This window comes from Excalfactoria chinensis, chromosome 4 (genome assembly GCF_039878825.1).
Source record: "Excalfactoria chinensis isolate bCotChi1 chromosome 4, bCotChi1.hap2, whole genome shotgun sequence".
Classification (NCBI taxonomy): domain Eukaryota; kingdom Metazoa; phylum Chordata; class Aves; order Galliformes; family Phasianidae; genus Excalfactoria; species Excalfactoria chinensis.
This window is the reverse complement of record NC_092828.1, coordinates 73,023,221-73,050,227: the sequence shown is the minus strand read 5'-3', so window position 1 is coordinate 73,050,227 and position 27,007 is coordinate 73,023,221. Positions and strand designations below refer to the sequence as shown.

The window sequence follows — 27,007 nt, the reverse complement described above, 5'->3', positions numbered from 1 at the left end:
AAGTGTAGCCCACAGTGGGGCTAGGTAGTGCCCTGAACCCATCTTTGTCTGTGTAGATATGTGTTAATCTCTCAGGCATAAAGACTTATTTCTTAACCAGATGGGAAGACCAGTGCTCTTCCCAAACTGCCACCTCTGAAAAGAAGGATGCAACAGTACATTTCATATCACAGTAATTGCTTTGCACACAGACAATCCATTTCTCAGCCTCAGAAGGACCATGGTTGTGCCTCTTACATTCTTGGTTACGAAGATAATTGTGGGTGCAAATCAGGCAACTGGATGTGCTGTTATTAAGCATCATATTAAGCACAGTTCCCCCAGTCTCTTTTCTAGATGCCTTTTTTGCACGCACAGACGGGATGGATCTTAATCAGCTGTGGATTAACCACTAACACAGAATACAACATGTGCATCGCTTTACAAGCAACTGTGGTTTGCTGGCTATTTGAAAGAAATCTGCGTACACGTGTCCTATAATTTGCACTGGCAAAGCTTTTCCAAACCGGCCTTTTAGTTTATTTCTCACTGCTTTTTATTTTGTCCCACTCTCTTGTTGCAGCACCAGTCCTACTTGACTGTTCTTTGCTCTGCTGTTACTAGACATGGCAGTTTGGACTTGCTTCTCATCGGTGCACGACTGAGGCTCTCCACAAGGCAGGCCTTTATATCTATTCTCTGTAGAGTCTGTTCTACTAGTGCCACCCTTTGAGCATTTACATGCAAAATACCAGTGCACTGAGTCAAATCTGCCACTACACAAGAGTGCCTGAACAAACTAAGCCTTGATTTTTTGCAGGCCAGCTGACTGTGGAAACTTTTGTTCTATACAACTTGAAATACTTGTGTTGTTTTCAATGATATTTGACTGTAGTTCGTTTAAACATTTGTGGCTTTTCCTTTGGAATGTTATCGCTGTCCCAGCCAGATCCAGTGGAGCAAGGATTGGAAAACCCGCTTTATGAAAGACTATAATTTTAAAGTCAGCAGTGTCTCATATTGCAAGAAATGCAGTTTTGAGGGTAGCTGTTACCCAGTTATTTAAATTCTTCTGTCATTTAGGATAAACCCATCTGTAACAACAAAGGCCAAAGCATCCCCAAAAGTTCTTGTTTTTTACTCGTGTCTAGCATGGAGTTGAAGTGACCTGTGTGTGTTCGGCCCCACAGAAGGGCTGTCCCCTTGTGCGGCTGTCCCTGTCCTGGCTGGGTTCAGTCTGTGACACTGAGGAAGCCCTGAGAAATCTGGAGAAAACTGAGACAATTGTCAAGTCTGAGTGTGGATGCTCTGTGAATGCAACCTTTCCAGGGCCTTTGTAATGTTTTTGGTAGTCGTATGTCATTTTTGCAGCCTGGCTGCAGCAATTTCTATATTTCCTGTTTTGATGACCTTTGCCAGCATTTTCTTGTACTCAAGAGTCCCAAAAGTGCCAAAGCTGACTGCACTTATGCGCTTAACAAATGCCTCAGCCAAGAATTTACAATAATTTATTATAAAAAATATAAGGGAGGAAAAAGTACCTCACTGCTGCTCAGGCCAGAAATTACAAAACCCAGAAATTTCTTCCAGCCTCACTAGATCATGTCTTGAACAGAAATTCAGCACCTGTGTCCAACCTGCCAGCACAAGGAAGGAGAGAAAACAGAGCAATGTTAGCTCCCTTCAGGCCTTTGCAGCCCTGATTCCCCACTAAGCACCTAAGCACTTCACAGATGTTGTCCTGCATTGCTTTGTGCTATCAATCTCAGCTATCTCTACTTGTTCTTACTAAAATGTAGTGTATCTTTTTGATTGCAAAAAAATGTATGACTACTGTCATACTGAGGGAGGTGGACCTGGTTCCCAGTGCCATTGGCCTCGCTCAATATAAAGCACTTTGAAGCACCATCCTTGCTGGGGTTGGCAGTGGTGAGCGCTGACAGCAGCTCCCCAGGGCATTTTGCCTGAGGCAGGTGCTGTGCTGCTGTACCCCAGGGGGAGCAGATACTCAAATAGCCACTGCTGCACCATTCTGTGGGGCCCAGAGTGCACCTCTCTGCATGCGTGCCAGATGGTGCAGAGAGGCCTTTGCTTTGCCCTCACTGCTCTGTCTCGTCTGTTCCAGCTGCCAGTTGCAGCTTGGGGGAGACTTGATTCCCTTGGTCCCTGCACATCCCTGCACACAACTCTAGTGAGTTAATGTCAGGTTACACTGGGCTCTGGTGTCCTTTGGGCACCACGCCTCAAGTACTTGAAAACCTTCCTGGGAGTGCTAGCTATTTGTGTGCTGCTGTCACGGCTAGGCTCCATGTGAAGCACAGGAAGCTGTATCTTCACATTAATTACCAGTTAAGTGGATTTGTAACAAGAAGACATGATACACAAGGTTTTTATTCTGCTTTTAGCTGGGCAGTTGGGAAAAAGATGCCCAGCTCTCAATGGAGAAGGGTTACTTGTGGGTCACACCTGTATAATGTGCCCTGAGCTGGCACAGTGGCAGAGATGCTATTTCAGATGCCTCTCTGAGCGAACATATTCCCAAAGCACAATGTGTGTGGGTCTTGAACTTGCAGAAATCCATTAGCAGGGCTGGTATGGGAGTTGCCTGGCTGTCACATGGGTTGTGTTTGCAAGAATCCTGTTAGAAAAAATAGATCCTTCTTGACAATTAGAGTAACCCCAAAGCAAGATTTTAAGATGTTGTAAACAGGAAGATCTGAGGTGCTATTTGCAGAACAAGACTGATAGAAGCTTGGAAAGCACTATTAAAAGCAGTGCAGAATTACTGTTTTATGCTAGCTGATAATGCGTTCCTAAAGCTGCTTTTTAAACCAACGTAGTTCTTGTTGCTTGCCCTTGTCCTTTCTCACCTTTTACTTCTTCACTTGCTCAAGTGCTGACAATGTAAAAATGTATTTGGAAGGAGAGTTAGTGGATTTTGAACATGATACCATTAACAAGAGCATTGTTCTATCAGTCTCGGCAATTACTCCATTTCCTCTGCAGGGCAAATCTGCCGTTTTATCCACTTAGGCACTAGATTACCACCTTGTGAAACAGCCTTGCTATTTCCTCTCTGCCAAATCCCACCCAGCGTCTGAGGGTACTCCAGGCAGGTTAGGCATTTGTCTGCTTCATTGCTGGCAAGGGGGAAAATATATATGCAGAGGAAAAATCTTTCCTGACTTCTATGACCTGAAGAGGTCAGAATAGGTTTTAAGTAACTGCATCCATGTAGCACTCCTATTTTTTAACAGAGCTAATGCAGCCAGCTTGCCTAATACTGCCCATTCAGCATCTCCGTTGATATGTTAATCACATCCTCCTCAGCAGCCTGCTAGAACCAGCAGCAATGATGTAACCGAGCTCCCAGCAAATCCTTTGTTTAAGCGATTGCTTCTGCTCTGAGCCTCCTGGGCTGCGGCAAAAAGAGCTGCATCGAACAGGAAAGAAAGGAGCTTCGAGAAATAGCTTGCCCGTTTGCCTTGGAAGGGCGATTTTCCTCTGAGGTGCTTTCCCAGTTATCTTGGTTCTTTGTTTTTTAATGTGTGTACTGTTCACATACATCCAATGCTGTGTTAACCATCCTCTTGCTGAAAGTTTTACAGGACAAAGCCAAGGATAGAGCCCTTCTCCTCCACCTTATCAGCGAAGCTTAGAAGAAGTAGCTTTAAAGATCTGACTCTGGCTCAGTAATTTGCTCGGTGTGTATGGAAATGTACTAAACAGATTGTCCACATCAGTGAGGTAGTGAAGTAGAAATCTGCTTCACATGATGAAAGGCAAATGGGGGAACGGTTGACCAGAGAAGATAAATGTTCTGTCTTGAACTTCAAACCATGAATATGCTTGTACCAAAATACTTTGTATGCTGACCTCAGAGCGTCAAGTGCTACAGATCAAGTACCTGGCCCCAGTGAGATCACATTGTACACACAGCACACCTGTGATTTGGCATAAAGATCCTGACATTCTGTCTTCGTCTGTGGCTTGTACTTACTTTTTATTGATGTAAGTTTTTGGGTGGAGCCTGTGGCCGTAGGCAGTGTGCTCTACAGAGAGACTGGATGTTGTGTGTTGCCCAGAGCTACATCAGAAGGGAATATAGGGCTCATTTCTTTGATAGCATGACTGGAGGTGGCTTTGGTTCTTACAGGCTGTTCTCAGAGTGCTTCACTGGCTCATTTTAGTACAGCTGCCTGAGAGGTGATGAACAGCAGCGCCCATGTGCAGACATAGGATCTGGTAAGGAAGGACATGTGTTTAACATACCCAGTGGGCAGGGAAGTCAGTCTCATAGAAGTAAAACACATCTCAGCACAGGTGAGCAAAGAGGAGCCTGAGGGGTATGCTGCCTCCCTCTTGTAAATCTAGATGCTTTTGAGACTTCTTCTATAATAGGTAGCTATGCTTAGAAACATATCCAATGTGGTTAAAAGGGTTTTAGAAAACTGCAATAAATGGCCAAATCCTGAAGCCAGCATTCTAACCTAGAAAAGTTTACCTTATTATTTTGCACAGGTTTTATTAGCAACACTCAAGGGTTCGTTTGCTTGGTTGTAAGAGACATCTAATTTTTTCAGCCTTTGTTTGCTAGAGTTGATCCTGAGTCTGAACAGGCTTATGTGAGGTAATTTGCCCTTGCTTTGCCAGAGGTTTACTCACTGAGGAGTAGTGAAAGTAAACGGTGCCTTTTTGCTTGGCAGCCACAGCTGTGCAACTCTAAGAATTATCACAGGATGAATCATAACAAATGTGTTGGAAACTACTATAAAAAAACCTCTAGGAGGCAAACATCCAGTGCTGTATTCACCTAGTTCACTGCAGTCGGCCACTTTTTCCTTCTTCCTACCCCAGCATTTGTATAAGATTGGTAGACTGAAGAGTAAGATGAAACAGTATTTGGCCCCTGAACAGCAGTAATATATATATTAAACTATATTATTCATAAAATAATGTTAATCTGTATAAAACAATAAATATTTGTGCGAAGATGCTACAGTGATTCCTCTTGCTTTCTTTCCATTCCTTTTTCCCAGGGAATAACAAAAGATATGGATATGTAAGTATGCAGTCTACCAGAGCATGAGACTTGGACTTTTATATTTACACAGAAGAAAGAAAGGTGTGTAGGGAGGTTGTAAGTGGTACATTAACTTAATGCAAATTACTTGATTAAGGCAAAGGAATAGAGAGAGAACAGTAGAAGATTAGCCAGGTGGTTTCCTTATAGACTACAGGAGGGAAGTTCAGTGCATCTGGAAGGCAGCAGTGCAGAGGGAAAGTCTTTATAATTGAAGTGGCATATGGCAAAAGAAGAGTTGAGGCAAATTTGCATCAAAATAAGAGTGGTGTGGAGTTGAACTCAAATTTAGTAATCACGGGTGCCAAGTGGATGAATTTAAGTTAAAAGTTAAGAATTGTTTTGATTACTGTGGTTATTCTGGGTTCCTTGTTCAGATTGTCCCAGCAGGCGGCATAAAAGATTAAACATTGTAATATAGGAATGGTGATAGAGAAAGACATTCTCTGCTGCAGGAAGTCTAGAATGGGCAGTTCACATAATGTTGATGAAATGGGAAGTACTCCCAGTTCAATATAGGACACTCAAGTTTTCTAGTCCTCAAAAAATGGGTGCTAATTGCCGTAAGTGGATTTATGCCTCAACAAAATAGAATTACTTTGGATAAATGGACTTTTTAATTCAGGGAAGAAAAAATAGCACCTACCAGAATAAATGAAGTCAGGCACAAGAGGATTTCAGGCACCTCATGGTTGGTTAAGTTATGCAACAGAAAGTGAGTTGAAAATCGAGGGAAAGCAAGTACATTTGGAGAACAGCTGGTCTCTTTTGCAGATAGGATGTGCTTACATGGATTCTCAGGTTGTCCAAGTGCCCTTCTCTCATTGATCTCCTTGCCTCGCACCCTCAGTCTGTTTGGCTTGTTGAGGTCACACAGCAGGTAAGACAGCTAAGAGATGACTTCAGTATCCTCCACTCTCCGTTTGGTGATTCTTTCCCACATCTTTCTCTCTTTTCCTGCTAATGCAGAGTGGTTCCCTACAGTACATGGAAGGTTTATTTCCATTTTTCCTTGTCAATTAAGTTAAACTCCCAACTGCACTGTGTCAGACTCCTACAGTATGTGAATTCCATACCTTTTCAAAATTGTTCTTCCTGGATAAAGCATATAAGCAAACTTCATTTATCATGTAAGGACTTTGGGGAGAGAGCAATTAATCTCAGTTTATCCCTGGAGAGCTATGAGGTGGAAACAAGTTTAAAGGCGTGAATAGCTGAAATAACTTGATTTTTTCACCGCTCTGAAATGAACAAAGAATTCCTTGTGGAAAAGAGGCATACATGGAAAATAATACAAGAGGAAAGAAGAGAAAAGCAAATGGGCTGGTGACCTCAGAGCTGGAGTTGCTATTTGCCCTACTGTGGTGAGGAAGAAGAGCCTCTTTACTTCATCATCGGTCTGTCAAAGTTTGAGAGACCGGCGGAAAGAGAAGGAAACGGGCTAAAATGGAGAGACATTGCTGCTTTTTCAGTACCCTTTGCAAACATAGCTGCTTCTTAACTATTACATGACAGTCATGGAAGCGTTTTTTTATTGGTAAGGTTGATGGCTTTGACTGATTCTGAGGGCATCTGAATGCAAGGGGAATATCCTGACCTTCCTACCAGTGGGAATGGTTGGATGTCTGCAGTTCATATGGGGCTGGCTGGTCTTCTGAGCCACTGTGTGCTCACCCATAGTAGGTGGGGAGAGGATATCTGCATCTTTGCTTCTTCATGGTCAGTCTCTGGAACTTTGTGTCTGTCTTCCTTAGCTGTGTATGGCTGTAGCAGTGGATGGAAGGGAACAAGCTGGGCTTATCTTCAGTAAGATACTGATATACTTTATCTTAGCTAAACTCAGTCAGTTTAGTATCTGCTCTTCCAGCCAGAGAGCTGGAGTTCATCCAGACACGATCCTGGTTACTAGCAGGACTGTGGAAGGGCTATGGAGCCTATTCTCAGTGAGCACTTATGACTGTGGGATGGGCTTTGTTCTTCACTTTGCCCATGAGGTTCAGAGTCTGTGATTCATGGTCCCAAGAGACTTTTGTGGCCATCTGCTTCTGGTGAACTGGGTTTCAATATGCTAATCCATCCTTCTGTAACCTGTGAATTTGACCTTTGTTGTCTTGTGTTCTGCTTAGGGAATGTCAGGAATTTAAAAAGAAAAGAAGAAGGTGTAAGAGTGTTGCTTGTACAAACAGCTGCACCACTCGCAGCACCACTGCATACCTTTTTTTTTTTTCCCCCTTTTTTTCCTTTTTTTCCCCTTTTTCTCCTTTGGAGTGCAAATTTGAGGTATTGGCTTGGATTTGCAAAATCCAAGTAGTTCCTAAGAGGTGATCTTCTACTTTAAGTGCTGAGGCACTGGCTGAGGTCAGCTAGGTGTCCCAAAGTGCTGCTTTGATCTAATATTTGTGATAGCCTCGCACCAAGGGCCCTCACATTTACAGGCTGCTTTCCCATGTGGCCTAGTAATGCTTGGATCGCTTGATGTTGAAGAAATGTCAATAGATTTCTGGTTTTGTTCTGTCTGTTGTGTTTCCCTGGGCATGGTTGTGTAGTGACTGCAAAGGTGGTAACTTTTCCCCTTACATGGAGGCAAAGAGATGAGTGTACATATGTGTTTTTTTAGTTAGTTTACATAAGTCCACTTTGAGGTGTGTTGGGAAGAGGATGTATTTTGTACAGCTACAAGTAAATACGCCTGAAATTTGCCTATTATATTTCTCTAAGAGAAAACAGGCTACAAATTATGATTTAAAATGGAGTGAAATATGATAAATGGAATTTGATTCAAGAAATGTAACTCTGCAGGTATAATGTTTTTACTATTTTTGTTAATTCTGTGGAGATTTTTTTCTCCCTAAATGCTTTAAATCATAACACAAGTCCTTAAAAGCACTAGTGATGTCTGTAAACACTTAAGCACTTCCTGACAGGAACTAATTTGATAGCACAGCAACTTAAATAGCTGCTTCAACCTCTGGTCCTTGAAGATTGGATGGTGAAATTATCTTGCAGTCAGTTCCTCAGTAATACTGTAATATATGTATTTTTTCAGGATGTGAAATTTGCTTCATACAGTTAGACAGGTGTTCAAACATACATATGTATGTGCAGCCTTGCAGGCATGCACTTCAGTGTGTTTTCAGAAAGCCCTCTGTGGGATTAACTTGGACTGTGGATCTAGGCAGCTGAAACATCTGACTTCTCCATGTATTTATTCTTCCTGCACTCTCAAAATCTAGGATATTCTTGGGTGTGTTAAAAAAAATGTGTTGCAAAGGACATTCTTTATGAATGCTTGTGGCTTTTGTTGCCTGGCTTCGTGATATGGTGCAGTGCTGACAGTGTCCACTCTGTGGCCTGTCTTCAGAGCAACAGTTCAGAAGAACGATGGTAAGCTTTGGTTTATCTTTTGTGCAGATAGGATTTTTTTCTGCTATTTTATCAAATAATAATTTGTATTTCTATGAATAAAACTTATTGCAACAAGGAACATTTTGGCTGGAAGTAAAGTTACAAGACCTGGTTTGTAGGGTAGGTAGGTTACAGAGTTTGGCCTTAGATGTTATCTTTAGAAAAGTTGAGTGATGTAAAGCTGTAGGAATGGCTGTAGGAGTTGGGAAGACATGATATGGAGTAACTTATATGATGTGTAGAATACGTGAGCTAAGAAACCTGAGAAGACAGAGTGAAATTGAAAGCAGTTCATAGCCACAACAGGAGTCTGGGAGAATCACTCCCTCCTAGGGGCAGGAGGGAATTGCACACATCACAAACATGCACTCAGGGCTATATGCAATCATGGGTTATTAGGCACCATTGCAAAAGCGAAATGCTAGAGGAGCTGGTACAAAAAGTGCAATAAAATATGTATTAACATGATGAAATATGTATTGGAACGAATGCTAAGTGGGATAAGTGTGACTCTTAAGTGAAACAAATCTGGCAGGCTCTAACTTCAACTTCGGAAGAAACCCCACTGCATGTTAGCCTTGTGCAGATGTTGGAGAGCTTCCACACTGGAAAGGCTACACAAAGCATTCTTTCTGTATGTTGACACTGTGCTTCAAAGGGGAATTTAGCAACCTTTGATTTCTTCTTCAAAAGGAAAGCAGACAGTGAGCTGTCTTGGTCTCCTGGGGAAGTGCTCATGCACACTCTAAGCCATAATGGTGAATGTCCTTGACATGAAATAGGTTGCACACTGTGATGGCCTTTACTATGGCAGTCTTTTCAGAAAGAAAGGAGAAATATTTTCTGTAGCTCATTCCCATTCCCGCACATTGAGAGGAAACAGCAGAAAAAATAAAGCATGTCCAGAACTTGTCCTGCTCATAAGGACTCGGTGCCGTGCTCTACTCTGACTTATACCATAGAATCATAGAATCATTAAGGTTGGAAAGACAGTCAAACCATCATCCTATGTCTGTGACCACTCTAGCCCATGTCCTTCAGTGCCATATTTACTCCTTTTTACCACCTCCAAGGATGGTGACTCCACCACCTCCCTGGGCAGCCTGTTCCAGTTCCTCATCACTCTTTCTGAAAAGAAATTTTTTCCTAATATCCAACCTGAATCTCCCCTGGTTCAACTTAAGGTCATTGTCCCTTGTCCTATTGCTAACTAACTGGGAAGAGAGGCCAACCCCCAGACATCTTGGAACAAACAGCACTTTAATGTTTTCCACTGAATGATGAGAGGGACAGATTTAAAATCTTTAGTTTCACCAAAGGCATTAGAGTTGCTTAGAACATAACTGAGGCAATATCTTTGGATCATTCAAGACACTGCAATTCTGTGTATGCAATGAGAGTCCAGTCCAGAGGTACTTGTTATCAGCTCTTCAACTGGTCTATGGCACAACGGGCTGTAGTGATTCAGAAGACAGAGCCCTGAATCCACCTCTACCAAAAAGGTTTCTTGGAGAGTAAAGCTATGAGGCTGCTGTTGTCATGTTTTCTCAGTAACTGTTTACAATTCTGGCCATATTCCTATTGTAACTGTTACTAATTAGTCATACTCATACTGCAAAGCATCAGGGAAGATTTTCCAGACAGAATAATCACTAATGAATCTATAATCTGGCTTTGATCACTCATTCCTTTTGAGTGCTGGTAGGTGGAGTTTACATGCCAAGATTTTCTGAATAATGAAGATGCTGCCTCTAAGGATCCTTTGGAGTTAATGTTTTAAGCATGGGTTCAGCATGTATTCCGGGCTCCTGTAGTTGTCTTTCTCTTAATAGAACACTGAGAAGAAGACGCTTTGACAAACTGAATTGGTCTGCAGGATTCCACATGCACCTACTGAAATAAAAAGCAAGATTCTCTGCTTCTTGGAGGAAGTTGAAGCAAAGAGGTAGAAGTACTTGCAAGTCAGACAGGCTGTTGTTGCCTTGGACACTCCCACAAATGGCTAGAGAGTGACTGACAGAGATTTGATCCCTAATCATTCTGCATGTCAGTTTACTGCTCCGAAACATTTTACAGTGTCAGCATCTGACGTGAATTATTCAGCAAAAAATTATGGCCAGCTTTGACAAAGCAAAGTATAAATCTCATATCTGGTAAGGCACGAAGGTCAGAATACTGTCTGTATAACAGCTAAAGGCAGTGTAAATTGTAATTAAAAGCATTTAATTTAAGTTAATCATCATTAGGAACATCATTATGTCCACATACAAATTGCTTCAGTGTGATTGTCACAGTTGTAAGTAACTAGTTATTAACCAGCTTTTTGTCAGGGACAAACTGTCTAAGAGGTTATTAACTGTGGCAGAGCAAAAGCAGAGGTGGCTATTTGTGTATCTGTAACATGTGCATGGATGAATTAGATGGAACTTGCTGTCCTTGACCCCACATAGGCTGTAGAGAGGCACCAGCTCAGACATACCCCATGGCTCCAAGTAATTCCTTGTGCAGAGATGAGTGGATACTGTCTTGAAGTTCAGTAATTCACGACAATTTGGTTGTAGAGAACCAGAGCCAAATGTTTGTGCCACAAAATGGATCAGAGTTGAATTTCCAAGGGACAGGAATGTTTTAGTCCCAAATGGCACCTGTTTCAACCCTGTACCTGTCGTATAATGTGAGCATGTATGGGAAAAGTCTAGGCTTCATACAGTTTTCATTTTCTAATCAGGTTACCTATGAAATTTGTGCATGGACTTTGTTGTGATGCCCATAGGAAAACTGCATGTTGCAGAAGCCTGGAGCTATACTCTGTTAACGGTTCTCTGGTGGAGACAGGATGATGTCTTCCAATGGTCAAGTGGTGTCAACCAATAAATTACTGTAATTCTTTCCTTCAGATCTCTTGATTGCTGTGGGGATTTTGGGTCTGATCCAATGCATATTGAAGTCAGTGGGGAATTTTCCCACTGACCTCTGTGTGATCGGAATCATACCTGCTGCAGAGGAGTGAAGAATGTGGTACATGCTGGAGGCTGCTGAGAGCAACCTGACCTGAATCTAAAGAGACTGAGAGCAGCTACAGCAAGACTTAGCTTAAAAAGGGGATGATTTACTCCACTACCTCAGGATACAAAATAGCAGAAACACATGATAGGAATTAAATAGCACTTGGGAGATGAGTATAAAATAGTCTTAAGCGGGCATGAATATTTGAAACGGATGTCCAGTACTGTTGTTTAAAAGTAGAAACTTCTAATTGTTAGAATGCTCTTCCCAAATAATCTGTACTGTTTCTTCTAATTAGCATAGCAGAGATTTGCACTGAATCCATTGCTAATCATGTAAACTCATGATTTTGATAAAGTGAGTTGCTCAGGGCATGGCTAATTTTATTGTCATGCTTCCATTTGCTGTCATTCATTAACCCTCAAATGGCAAGTTGGTCTGTATACATAAATGAGAAAGGAATATTCATCTTCATAGTGGCTATAGCTGCGAGTGGAAAATAACAATAAAATGAACACATATACAGTGTAAATACAATACCTCTTCATGTGAGTTTGTATGCTACCTGCTGGAAAAGGTTCTCATCAGCATAAGCAAAATTAGATCTGGTGCAAAGGAAGTTTGTAGTGAATGACATTATACTTAATAATGCTTATAGCAATATACAATACTGTACCCCAGAAGCCACAGCATGTAATAATATTGCTCCTGGCAGCTCATTGTCTTATTCATTTAAAAGCACATTTCGCATTGTTTAAACTGTGCGCAGTTACTGCAGCAGCTCTCAAGGACTGATAGCATGATATCTGGGACTCAGGCCTGCTAATCTCATGGGGCCTACTATTATCAAAGGTAAGTTCAAAGACCAAATTCTGACACTACAATGGATGAGACATCCATCATCACTATTACAGGAGATGCAAAAGACTGAATAAGCACCGCTAGGGTTTCTACAGACGTTTCTAAGGCAGAATCAATAGATATCACTAGGGCAAGGTGGAAAGGATTGTAATGTTGATGCCTTATTTTTCATTTGATATAGATAAGCAAGATGCCTTAGAGAGGATTACAGGAATAATGACTTGGTCCATAAGATTTAACTTCTCCCTTTTCCATTTACATTCTAAAAAGAATAAAAGTCTGTTCAGGAAAATACTGGAACCTTCATTTACCAACTGCTGGCCTAAATTTTACACCTGAAAGCTAGAATAACACCAAAACCCACTTTTTTCTTAGAAGTCAATGACATTTTGTGAAAGAAATGCTTTGTTATTTGACCATTTGGTAGTCCTTAAATAATTGTACACTGATAAAGTCTGGGTCTGCTTCCAACAAAAGACGTTTGGATGTTAAGTAGCATCTCTAGCTGATAGTAACCAGGTGAGGTCAGTTTGCATACTGCTACCAGGACTCTCTGCATTAGAGGGCTGCCTGCTGCTCTCCAGTAACGTGGCTCCCCAGCAGCATGGTCCTGCAGCTGGCAAGAGCTCTGTGCAGAACAGGTTCTGTGCGCCAAACAGTGATTTCGTTGGTCAAATCCCAACCAAATAGAAGAAGTGACTTCTTGCAACACAGGGGAGGGTCGGTGGCTCTAGAACCAGGGCAGATATCTAGGGAAAATTCTTCTGAGTAAAACTTTTTATGGATAGGTCATCTTGGAAAAGCAGATTTACTGCTTGCTTAGGTAACATAGAACAGTGAAGAGTAGCAGCAGGGAAAAATATACTATTCATCATCTAATGTTCAGAGTGTTTTGGGTTTTTTTTTTATCCAAGAATCTGCCTTGGAGTAAAAATGATATAACAGTGTGTATTGTGTGTTCTCTTGAGGAAGAAACAAAATGTTTAGACTGACTAAAAAAGTAAATAATAAATAAATATGTATATATATATATATATATATATATATAGGTGGTTTGGTACAGTGACATCTTAGTGAGCTGGCACCACATTCCCTATAGAAATGTATCTTCTGGGCTGAGCAGTATTTCTTCAGAGCTTCCAGTGAAAATATAGGAGAGCTCAGAGAAGTGGTCCTGTTACAATTACCTCTCCGTTTATTTCTGCTCTCGTGTGTCTGAGAGTCTGTGTGTCTGTAGCTCATTTTGAAACCAACTGGAATTACAGACATTTGATGTTTCTTAAAAAAGCCCAGCCCGTGCTGTCTCAACTGGATGTGTGTTAGAGTGCTGGAGCAAATGGAAAGCACACCACTCTGAGTATAGAAATCTCCTCAGGAGAGGCTGATATTGCTGGATTACCTGTCAGAAATGATCTGAGATGAAAGGAGAAGGGAGCAAAGGGAAGCTATAAAGCATTTGAGGTGAGGAAAAAGGAAAATAAAATGCAAAGTTCTGGAGGTGCTGTCAGTACATTTAATCAAGGAATAAAGTCAGATGGATGCCTTGTATAATTCGTCTGACTTTGGTAGATTTTTACCAGGAGGCTTTTCTGGCAGTACGGATTTGGCCCTTTGTATCTCGAGGTTTTTTGCAGTGTCTACATGTGAGTTTATGTATGAGCAGCATGTCCACCATAAACATGCAGCAAGCCTTCCTTCTTTCTTGGTGTCTGCAGTAATCAAAAACAAAACAAGCAAACGACAAACCTATCTGCATCTTTTAACTGATATAAGGTATCATCAGGTCTAACAGAAGGTAACGTCCTTTTGTTTAGTTAGTAGTTGCAAAGTTACTGATCCCCAATGTGGCAATGAGGATTAAGAACTGGCGCTTTGACCCAGGGCTCTTGGGGGCGCACATGACATCAGACTTAACATCTGTAAGAAACAAGAAATGCTTTATTTTTCAGAGGGATGGGGGAAGGATCTTGCCAGGAGGAAATATTGCAACATCTGTCCCTGGAAGTATGAAGGCAAAGTGCTCTCTGGGTTCAGGACTGTCTCGCACCACAGTGCTGCGGAGAAGAAATAGCCCCATACTGTCCCTGCTAGAGGCAGTGGCAGCAGGGAGAAGCCCTGCGTGTGTGGATACTGGGCCCATGTTCTTTCCTCAGCAGAAAGGATCCATTTGTTGTGAAAATTACACGGTCGGACTAGAGGGGTGGGGAAGAGATAGAGAGTGGATGATATGTGAAGAGCTTATGAGTTCATGCAGCAGTGGAGTAGAGGAAGAAGTCCAGATGTGTTTCTGCAGTTCAGATGAGAAGAGCAGTACCCAATTATCCCAGAGCCAGTGCACAAAGGGAATGTAAATGTGCATAACCATCTGCAACCAGCTGATGTGTGAGCTCATACAGTCACCCGGCACCTGCAGGAAAGGAACTTGCTATTTCTTACAGATTGGGAAAGAAACAGATGTAGTTTTGCTCCTAAGTCTCTGGCCATCTCTAGTTTCTCTTGTCATGTGTCCCCTGGGGGAATCTTCCAGCAATTAGTTTCTAATTGCTTCAGTAGCTTACAGCTCATTTTATGAGAAATACCTTCTGAATGTAATGGCTTTTGCATGTTTCAGAGCAGAAATTAATTGCATAATACTTTTAACCCCCCTCCTCTTCCTGCTCCCCTTTCCTCCATCACATAACACTTTATATTTTGAAAAGAAAGATAGAACATTACAAAGGAAGGTGTTTGATCACTCAGTGTCCTGCCACTGTCGAATGCTAAGGAACAGCTTGATGTGCAACATCTCTACTGTACTGATGCAATTTGAACATCACTGCCAAAATTAGTGTGGATCCTTTAATACCTCTCTCAGGTGCTGTTCATCTGGGGCAAGACGGCTTTAACCTTCTGCCTTTAGGAATCCCCTTGGTAAATTAACAGCATCTTGGGATCATCTCCAAATGAAATTTGCCTGCTACACAGCAGCCAGGAGACGTGATAGGATTATAAAGCAGGTCTGCTTTTTCACTGCAGAAATGCTTGAACTCACTCCAGACAATTATGCAGACTGCCATTTTACACACCATCTATTTCAGTGTTCCTGCATCAATTATTCCTTTAACGTTACTGCACGCTAAGCTGGAACTTGCCACAGGTCTATAGAATTGTAAGGGATGGGACATATTTCAAATAAAAAAAATAAGCGCTTTCATTTGAGAGGCTTTGGGACACTCACTTCAGCAGCCTTTCTGTATGTTCTGTGCAAAGTACTTTTTATCTCTCAGCCTGCTTAACATTTTTAATTTCTACCCTAATATGGTTTAATTCAGGACATCATACTGAATTTTCCATGACTCTCTTGGCTGTCAGCTGAATTGAAAAGGCCCGTTTAATTAGAAAAAAAATAATAGCTTTATCCAAAGATTAACAGAAATTAGAGTGAAAACAAAATTGTTCTGAAAGAGGGGGCATATGCATTTGCATTAAATTCAGGAAATCTCCCATAACGCAAAGAACATGTTTAGAATTATAATTAAGGAAGAAATTCTAACTCCCTGAAAGAACAGCCTGATGGCAATTGTTACTTTCCCTTAGTTTGAATGTAGCATGTTACAGTTTCATTTTTAAAGGGCAGCACTTTTAATTCCCATTAATCTCTAAAATGAGCAGTGTGATAAAGATACTTGCAAGCACTGGGTTTTAACAAGTCAAAATGTCTTAAGGAACTTTAAAAAGAGTATTTTAACTACTGAGCGAAACTTCAGTGTTTATAAGTGTGGTGAAACGCAAAGCCAGTTTTTGCTGGATACAGAACCAGATGCATCTTCTGATCCCCTTCAAGAATTGGGCTGACTTGGATCCATAGCCTGCAAACAGAGTTGCAGCTGGAGGACAGGACAGTTCATTTATTATCAGGTTTTGGAGGTCTGTATTAGGAAGGGTGGCTTGAAGGTCCAATACTTCTTACTCGTGTCTTCTTTTTGTTAACGTAGTCTGCAGTGAAAATATTAGCTCTTTTATATCTCCTCTGGAGAAAAGGTATTTAGGATTTTGCAAATGTTGAACGAAACAGAGAAGGGCCTGTACAAAGTACGAGCTCAGTGACATATGCAAAAATTAGTTAATAGAGTATTTTTAGATACAATGAAAACAGCAGACATGCTTTTGAAAGACTCTGTAGTTGGAGACCTAGAGCAAGCAGCTCGGAGGAGAGGCTGATACACAAGTTTGTGCATGAGGTAAATAGGCAGAATAGTCTTGTATGTTCAGAAATGATTTTTAATTGTGACTGAGTTAAAGTTCATCTTCCCCTGGAAAAAAACAGTGGTAACACATTGCCATAGTCCTAATCAACATATGCTTTCTACTCGACATGCCAGGGAGGACAAGGTTATCTGCAGTGAAGTGTGTTAGTGTGCTGCTGCCACTGTGCTGGGGAAAGGGCAGCCAGCTTGATACCCGCTACCTTCAAAGTCAGTGGTGATGCCTGACTTGAACTGAAGTGTCCTGAAGCTCTCCTGACACACCAGTAATAATGGCAAGTCTGATGCTGATTTTACTTTAGTGCTTATTTTGGAAGGAGGTTACTGATGTTAGTGGGACACACGACAATGTCGAATAGCTACAGTTCTCGGAGAGTCTGCCTCAGTGAGAAGAGCACATCCACTTGTTGCGTGGAAACCAAATGTGTTTGTATTAAATATGATTCCCCTTGTCACTCTGAGTCATTGTCAAAGATAGAATTTCCTATCTTATGTCATCCTAAACCACATCACGGAGGGGCTGTAGGAACAAATCCTGCTATTTTGTACACCTGTGTAATCCTTCATTTTGCCAGAACTTCATTCAGCCTGAAGGCACCGTGCAGAGATGCCATCCCTGCTTCCATGACTATAAAGTAGGCAATAGTTAGGCAGAATGGGGTTGCAAGAGCAATGGACATATCCCCAGAAACTGGAAATGCATGAATAAATCAGTTCTGTCCCTTTGTGAAAGTTCATCTGCAGTCACTATAGCTGCAGTGCTGGGCTGGAGTCCATCACTATATCCAGGTGAGTAAGACTTCACAAAGGAATCTCTTTTGTATTTGGCCAGTGTATTATACTTTGAAATGTTCGAGCTGAGAATTAAGTTCTTGATGCATGTAACCATGAAATAATTAACTGGTGGAAGTAATTTTATATAGTGTTTGCTGGTAAGAGAAAGGAGAAAGAGCAAGGACATTTATATGATATTGAGGGGCAGCAAAGACATCCTTCCTGGGGCAACCATCTAGCAGGTAAGGAAAGCAGAGATGCCATCCTGCTCTTTTAAGGAGACAGTGTGAACTGCATGTGTGTGTGGGAACAACTTTAACAGCAAAAATGGTTGTACTTCCTCTGTGCCCCAGCAGCTTCCCACCTGAGTCTGCAGGCAGAGAGGTAGATGTAGAGCTGCTTGTGCTGATCTCTTCATTCACCAGGTAGGCACAGAGATAAGGGATTGTATGGAGAAAAGAGCTCCTTGAGGAAGAGCTCAGCTGCAAGACTAAGTAAAGTCCTGGCTTCTGATCTCCTCCAGCCCCTCAGAGCTTGCTTACAAGTGGTAAGTGCTTAGTAAAGCTTTTCACTCAGTTGGGCCTGCTGGTTAGCTAAGGGTAGTAATATTTCTGTGCTCTGTGAAGATGGTGCAGTTGCTTGTGGGCATGCATCCAACCCATTCAGTCCTTGTACATGGGTTTATGTTGTTGGGGTTTGTGTGTCTTTTGTTTTTTAATCAGGGTGAGGATCTATTTGCCAATATCTCTCTCCCACATTCAGTACCATTGTTACGGTTAAAGGAAATCTTGCACAAAGCTGAACAACAGCCTTTCTCTTTTATGAAGATATGCACAATAGGATCAGCAACAGCTACAGGTTTTTAGAAGCTTGTTGCTGGAAATCTCATTAGCTGGAAATTTCAGCCCATTGTTTTTTCAGCCTGACCTTGACTGGGCTGACAGGCTCTGTGCCCCTTCTCTCAAGGATGCCATTTTGAGCAGCATTGCTTCATTTTCACCATATAGTCAGGCTACTTCCAAAATCTCTGATGCTCTTTTCTAAGTCCAGACGTATGGTTTCCTCTCAAAAGTGATGAGAGGGAATGATTAGCAATAATGATCTCAGAATTCTCTGGATTATTAAGTGCTCTCGGCGTGGGGGCAACCTCCCTTAGAAATCCTTTGCTATCTTCATCTGTTAACTAGGATGTCTGATTTTATGGTTCTCTGGGTGGAGAAAGAGTAATTTTTTTAATATATTGATGTTGATGGGTGGGTTGCTCAAGCCCCTGCACTGCACAGCACATTTGTCCTTCATGTGATACCATTATGAATGCAAGAGAAAGCCCTTCTTCTGGGTAAAAAGAATCAACAGCCTGAATTTCCGCCTCATAGTCTGCTTCATATGTATAGAGAATGAGGATAATAAACTAACCTTTCTACCAGGGGCTAATTGGATTTCACATGGTTTGGAAGCACCACTGATTCACCAGATATATTAAATTCAGTATTAATATTCCTACTGGGTAGCTTGTCTGCCTATTGTCCTTCCCGTCTCTACTTTTTATTCTGTTCTATTTTGAACTGCCCTATTCCCAATACTTAAATAAATAGGTACTTTGTGCTGCAGTCCTTTTGAGAGCAGCAATTCTTCTTGCTCGAAGCATTGCAAGTTGCTTGTATATACATGCATGAATATTTCTTATTCCATTTGAATAAGCATCACAAAATGAATCCAAATAATGCATATAGGTTAGAAGTTGGTGTCCCTGCTCTGCTTCAGTCACAATATAATAAGATATTCTGAGTGGCCGTAAAGCTCTCAAAATCAACATTCTGTACCATGCAGCTCAATGGAGAAAATCTGCATTTTTCATCGATAAAAAAATGTTAAGTAGGAGAAATGATGGAAAGTGGTGTAAAAATTCCCTCATGCATCAAAGAAGATGCAAAAAGAGTGAAGCTGATAGTTTGATTGAAACAAATGTAGGTTTGAATGTGAGCCATGGGTCTCCATGTATACAAGAGAAAGCTGAGGTCTCTGATTTCCATCATTTCAAAGGATGGAAGTCTCACTGCAGGTTTTTACAGAGTGAGCAAAATGTAGATGGTAGAGATGAATCTTCCTTCCCCTCACAACGTGTGCTGCATTGTGAAGGGCCAGCATGACCCTGTTTGTGACATGCTTCTACAAGGATGTCTGGCACAGAGCAGAGATGGAGGAGCAGATGACAAAGTCCCCTTCCGTTACTGCAGGGTATCTCAGAGGGGGTCCCCCAAGGCACTATAACTGCACTTGCATCCCTGGTCTGGGCTGGCATGTTGGAGTGCTCCCAGTCCATTTGTAGATACCAACATCCATTCTTTTTCTACTCATCTTTCTATTGCTTACTCATTTTAAGCAGCATTTTTTCCTAAAAACAGATAAGTAATTTTCTTTCTGTGAATGTAAATGTGGGATCTATTGAGTGGGCGTGTGAATGCTTTAAAGAAGTAATTGAATCCAAGCATCCCTTATTTTAAATGCAGGAAACCAGAATCTAATAACATGTAAATCAATGCAGTATCTACTTTGGGCTTGCAGTCTTCAGACTGTAACAAAAAAACCCCCTCCACAACACAACAACAAAAACCTCAACTGTATAAAGAACGGTGCATTCCAGCATTAACATCTTTATTTTCCATTATGTCTGTTTAACCATTAAGCCTGAAAATCTATTACTTTTTTTCTGGACATGTGGTGAAAAGCTTGTCAGAGAAGAGAAAGCAATTCATTTAAAATCCATTCAGCATGTCCATTCATTCCTGATATTCACTCTGACACATGACCTTGCTGAGTCTTCTTGTGGACAAGCCCGTATATGTTTGGTTGCTGTACCATGCTTTTTTGATTGCAAGTGCACAACTGATTAATTATACAGCAGGGCTGCCTTTGTGATTTAGGGTTGTGGTTATTCAGACATGAAATAAACATACCACTGCCAGTTTGACTTTGAGTGCAGGTGTTGGAGTATAAGTCCATTGGATTTCCTGTTTGAGTTTAAACTGAGCTAAAGCACAGTTTAGTTATGCTCTCAGCTTAGTAAACTCCCAGGGTCTGTTTAGTTGCTTGTCCTACTTCTTCAACTCCACCTAGCACTTGAGTGTTGAAAGAGGACATAAGCAAGCATCTGAAATGCATTGTCTTCAGCTGACAGATGGTCAGGTGTATTCAATTTTATAGCAGTTACAAAAGTACCTTTGAAAATGTATGCCTCAGAAAATGCATTTCTTCCTTTTATTCTGCTCTTAATAGGCTTTGTGTGTGCATAGCATGCAAATCGGTTTCTACAGCCTTTCTGGCCTTAAAAGAAACTGTTTCTGCAGACAATTTTCCCACACTCAACTCTGGAGGCTTCTAAGCTCAACCAGTTTGATGATGTTAAGAAATGAAATAGATATCTATTTTCTTTGAGCACAACTGTAAGATCTGCAGATAATTAAGGAACAGTTTGAACATGGCTATCACTTTCTGTTCTGCCACCTAAATTCCTGACAAGAAGGTTATATCAGAGGGAAGAATTTAAAAAAGAATAGTAATTGTGACTAAGGGAGAAAGGAACAGAAGAAATCCTGCCCTGGCTCTCTTACCGTAAGACTTGTACAGAATTAAGCAGATGGTTAAAGATAGAAGTCCTGAGATGGGGTGTGTTCAGCCTCCAAGTCAGACCCGTGATTGTGTCATTCCAAATAACCTTTGCCAGATCTCTGCTAGCCATTTAAGCAGCGGTCTTTGCTCATTCCACAACATAAGGAAGAGATGGAAAATCTGAGGGCAGGAGTACGTACATAAATCACTATTCTGAATAATCACCAGCTACAGAATCTGACCATTTATCTTTCAGCCTGACCTGGCTCTGTCAAGCTAAAAATAGGAACCTCTAATAAAGGCATTTCTCAGAAAGATGAAAAAGACAGTTCAGTTAACCCTCCTTGTGATGTATCACTCTTTGGAGACACCTTCTGTGTTCATGGCAAATGGTGATGGCCACTCCAGGCTACTGGAGGTCTCCTGCATAAGTGGCAGAGCTCAGTCCAGCAGTGGCAGCGCCCACAAATGCTGCTGGAGCCTGTTACTGCAGTGACAGCCTTTGCACTGCCGGTACTACAGTGACAGTGAGGAAACACATTAGCCATGCGTGCTCTGCAAGCTGTCATTCTGCAGGTTATGAAAGAGAACAAAAAGTGCTTGTTAAGCATAACACCCTTATAAAGCTCAGGAGGTTCTGCACCGGTAGGTGACATAGACTAAGCCTTCAGTCTTTTGATCTGTAATTCTTTTCAGTTATTTCATTTATTACTGAATTAGAATTTCGAAATACTCCCGCTGCCTTGTGGAGGATGGCAGGGAGAGCTGGTTATTCACAGCTGCACACCTATATCCTGCATATTGACCGCTCCCTTTCCAGGCGAACTAAGACTATCTACACCAAAACCATTTCAGCCAACCACGAGCTCACAGCTAGCTCCATTTTGTGGAATGGTTTGTTCTACAGCTGCTGTGTTAAAATGATCTGGAAGGCTCAGCGTCGCTGCAAAGGTCGTATCTTCCCTTTCCACAATTAAAATGGCTGCAGCAGACACTAATGGAGAGTCACTGCGGAAATCCCCTCCTGGAAATCCTAATGACATTGTTCTCTCAGGGAAGGTTTTTCTACTATACACAGAGAAGGATTTCATTTAATGAGGAAACAAACCACATTCCATTTAATGAGGAAACAAACCCAAGGAACTGCGAATGGTCTGGTGCTCCCTAAAACTTCTTGATCTCTACCGACTTCTGCTCCTTCCCTAAAATGTACTGTAAAGTTTAAAAAAACATCAGAACTTGACACAAAGAAAAACGTTACCAGCAGATCTATTAGAAAGAATTACTCTGTGAGAAATAAATCTGTGCCTCATCTACCGGAGCGTGAAGATTCAACTTCCTTTATTGGCATTGCTTAAGCTGCAGGAAATGGAGAGAAAACATTTCATGCAATGCGATCCTTTCTGTGTCAATATTATCGTTTCAGTCTTGAATTTCAAATTAAATATTATCTTTCTTTAAACAAAGGCTTGTAAACCAATGTTATTTATTCTCTCCACTGTAATGATATACACAGGTTTAATTTTCCACCATGGATCAAATTAATAATAAAATTTGCAGATTCAAGAAGTCAGCATCTTACTAATTTCACGGATGCCAGCGCCATTGCAAATTGTGCAGGATAAGAACCATCCACACAGTGACCACTGTCAGGTAGCAGCACAGGCGTGTGCACTAGCAGAGTGCTATCATTTTTCTGCCCTGAGCTTCAATGAGTTGATAGCTAACAGCAAAAGGAAGCATTTGAAACAACGATTTTCAGGTTACCCATCGGGGTAATTTTTTTTCCAGGGTTTTCATGGTGTTCCAGACTAATTATTGGATATAATTAGAGCAGTTGATTAGGGTAAGCTAAAGCAGAACACGTACTTTTTAAATAGTCTACAGTACCAGGGGAGAGGCTTGTAGTATTCCCCCCCACTTTTTTTTCTCTTCATGAGAAAACGTGAGAAAAAAGGCTTTCAAAGAGTAGAGATCAGAAGATTCTTAAGGTTATTCTGGAGTCACGAAAACCCCCTGAGCCAGTTAATGCAAGGTAAAGGTTCAGTACTGCTGGGCAAGGACACCCCTGGTGTGTTCCATACTGGCTGATGAGGTTTCCAAGCAGCTTTCCCAGCAGAGCAGCTCACAGTCCCTCTTCCTGGCTCCATGCCCTGCAGGGATGTGTATATCTGGGGCTGCTCTCCTGGTGTTTTTCTTCTTCTGCCCACATTTAGGCAGACTGGCTTGGGAGCAGTAAGACCCAGCACTTAAGTTGCATGTTTTCACAGAGCAGGTCTACTCTAGCAACTTTATATAGACAGCGATGCATATGGGGTGTGCTCCAGGGACATACAGAAATGATCAAGGATTTAAGTTTAATAAACAAAGGGTAAATAGGAAATGCTATGTACAGTGAACAGAAGCAAGGTTAGCAAACTTAGAACTGCATGAAGTGACATTGTTTTCTGAATTTCCAATGTTTTGCATTGTTTGATGAGAAAGAGGTTGGATTTTGTCTGTCCTTCCTTACAACGGGAAACAAAAGGGAATGAATAAAACAAACACAGAAGTTATTGTTTCCTCAATATCAGGAACACAACAAATGGGTTATGCAATTTATCTATCAGCCTCCAGTGCTTAGCCTGCCAGTTGTTCACAAGTATGAAACATACATATTAACCCACTAGCTGAAGAGGCAAGAATGCAAGAAGGTGAATTGCAAGAATCTCTGCTTGACGTAATCATATTTGTCCTAGTGCATCTGTCACACTTTGACACTTGATCTGAGGGCCTCCTTGGCTGCCTGAATTTTCTTTTTGCTTGTGGTAATGGAGAGTTCAAGGACAAAGAATACCCTTTGACTTGTGACCCGGAGAGGGTGAAAGCCCCTCTGGGTTCTTTCTGATTTCATCTAAGAGGCTGTGGATATTTTGAACCCTTATGCTGTGATCTAGCTTTGCACAGCAGTTTCCATACTGAAGAGTGAGCTAAGCAAACCACGAGTCTTTTCTGTGGCATACGTGTAGTACTTAGAATTCAGATGGGAGTGTGGGTATTGAGTCAAACCCAATTATTTGCAAATGAATCAGTGGCACGCACCCTCAGGGAGGACTGTAATACCAAGTGCTCGTTTGAAATGTCATCATTCTGTGGGGGAATTCTCAATACGTGATGTGTTAACTATTTTCATCCTAATTTCAGGCAAAAAGAGATTGCAGTTCACTGAGTTTGTAAAGAAAATTCTGCCTTTGATCCGTGCCACTGCAGATTTCATCTTGCTCCATCTCGAAAGTTGTGCACATATGAAAAGGAGGCTTTTCACTACTGTTTGGCATTGTAAACAGAGCTGGCACTCTTAGTCAGTGCTTTAATTATGCATTATATTAACCAGTGTGAAATACTGAGCCCTCTTAGGATAGCCAAAAGCCTTCTTTATGTTTTATTTATTAGAGCCTGAAATTAACTTTTCACAGTCCAGCTCCAATAGACCCATAGATACGGAAATTCAGCTGTCTACAGTAAGTTTCTCCACTGCTGTCTCCAGGGCTCTCTCTGGTTCCTTGTATACAACCTCTTTGAAGACCCCGGTGGCCAGACATGGCAAAACACTGGACCTCAACAATCTGAGACCTCTATTATAGATGTTGGTGCCAGTACTGCAGGCACTTGCAGTGGTCTTGTGAGAAGGCTGCATTTTTGTTTTGTTTACTTATTTCTTGCAGGTGCAGGCCTGTGCTTCCGGGCTCACCCAGGTACACAGCTGTGCTGTCAGTGGGCTGATGCTGGAGATGCCCCATGCTCATGTGCTAGCACATTTTTCTCCTCCTGACACTGTACTTAATCAGTAGGTGGCTGGTAGGCCAGGACCTTGGGCTAAACTCTATGCAGTCAGTTGTGTACACACAATTTGGTGTCCCTTGAGCCTACAGAGGCTGTTTCTCTATTAACACTTACATCTTGAACATAGAAGTTTTGATGTTGGACTTTCCAAAGTGTTTTTTCCCTCTTAGAAACAAGCATTACTTTGCATCTCATGATCAGAGCATTCTGTGAAGATGGAAAAGCATCATCTTCCTTTGCCTCGAAAGAGCACCTGTCAGCTTGCCAGGAGTCTGATTAATTTTCTGCAATATACTGATTACAAATCTGGGTGTTTAAGGTTCTCCCTGAAGAGCAATGATGTGCACATTCTCCACATGTCCTTGCGCTGAGATGACTGGAATTAACTTTAGGTACTGGAGACAGCGCAATAGCATTATCATGAGTTAATGTGTAATTACCACTGGTTCCAGTGGAATTACCCTTAGCACAGTTGTCCTGCTGCTGTTGTGTAATTGCATTCATTATTTCACTGGTAACTGTGCAAATTGCCATGACTGTGACTGTGTAAATATCAGAATATGTTGTTATTCACAGTGTAGCACCTAGAAAAATGAATGTTGAATGGCCACCAGCAGTGCTGTCCTTGTTGATACAAACAGCGCCCAGCTGCGTTCCTATTTTTTCAGGCCCAATTGCTGCACAAGTGCTGGAGGGACATGGGAAAGGAGGAAGGGGGGAGAGGATGAAGGTTTCCTGTCCAGCTCTGCAGGTCCAAAAGGATTTGTAGAGTCATGGAATGGCCTGGGTTGAAAAGGACCTCAAAGACCATCTAGTTTCACCCTCCCCTGCCATGGGCAGTGTTGCCAACCACTAGTCCAGGATTACCTGCTAATGGTCTTGGAGACTCCTTCTGTGGGAACATGCTGTGCTCAGCCACTCTTCTTAGCAGTCCTTGAGTTTCTAGACTCTGCTGGTACTGAAATGCTCATCAGCATGGGCAGTGGTGACAGCCCTCCTTACCAACCCAGCGTGGGGGAACCCTGCTTATTAATTCTGAATCAGCTCAGCAATGCCTGTGTCATTCATTAGGATGGCTAGCACAGGCTGTCGGCTCCTGAAGGACTGGAAATTCCGTACTTGGTTGGATTTTGCAGGGTAGATGCTTTTGTTTCCTTTTTTGCTTCTTATCTTCTTTCTTTCTTTTTAATTACACTGTTCCGCTTGACTTGTAGGAAGCAGGACCATGTAAGTGTGGGACTGGGGGGCAGCAGAGAGGCAGTGCCTTCCTGTTTAAATTTACACTGAGCCATGTCAGAACGTTGCCAATTAAAACTAAAATGAATGACTTTGCTCTCTCTATAGGTGACCTGTCTCCACGATTTCTTTGGGGACGATGATGTGTTTATTGCCTGTGGTCCCGAAAAATTCCGCTACGCACAGGATGACTTTTCTCTGGATGAAAGCGGTAATGTTGAACACACACTGTTCTTCAATCTGTTCTTATTTGACTTCCATTCATTTGCTTGTAGTAGGTAAAAGTGCTGCATGCTTTTGTTCTTTTCTTTAAGACACAGTATATGGAATTCAGCACCCTTTTGTGACACAAAGTACAGTCAGTGGATACTGTAATAGGGAAAGCACTGACTGGGGTAGCCCATTTCAACACAAATGGACTCCTCCACTCTATCACTGTTTTTACATTAATCACAAAATCTGGTATTATATATCCTTTAAACTTTTTCAAGTTCCAGCCAGGATGAAACACTTTTGAGAACTAAGCAGTAGAAAACTACTCTCTGTTTTTCTACTTGGAACATGAATACACACAGTTTGTCGCTCTTGTCCTTATGTACACACATCAATATTAAAAATGGGAACGAGCACAGTTGAAAACAAAAATCATTCCCTCTATTACTTTCTTCTGTTGATTAAAAAAGGAGGGCAGTGTTTGTTAGGTGGGACTTGGACAGCACCGTCATCTGTCCCTGATATGAAAGCAACCACAGATCTGTAACATTGTGAGTCTCTTTGATCAATTAAACCACAAACTCTCTGGTTTCACAGAATACACAGAGCTTGCTTGTAGGAGTTACCCTACCTGGCAACTGTAAATACCAACAGGCTGTCTGCTGGTGCCAGCAAGTGCGGCAAGAATAAATGAATGCAGCTGTGACCATTTAAACTGGAAGAAAATATGACCTCCAAACATTACTTAGAAAAGCTTTTAGGTGTGCTGTGCAAG

The 27,007-nt window shown here is 41.7% G+C and overlaps 1 protein-coding gene across 4 annotated transcripts in view; it reads left to right on the top strand.

Annotated features, from left to right (window-relative positions):
• Positions 1–27,007, top strand: part of DCX (doublecortin) — a 127,118-nt gene that overhangs the window by 73,570 nt on the left and 26,541 nt on the right. For all 4 annotated transcript variants that reach the window (XM_072336730.1, XM_072336728.1, XM_072336731.1 and 1 more), the window contains exon 5: positions 26,128–26,230. In XM_072336730.1, the coding sequence (XP_072192831.1) occupies positions 26,128–26,230 (103 nt within the window). The remainder of the gene's footprint in view (positions 1–26,127; positions 26,231–27,007) is intronic.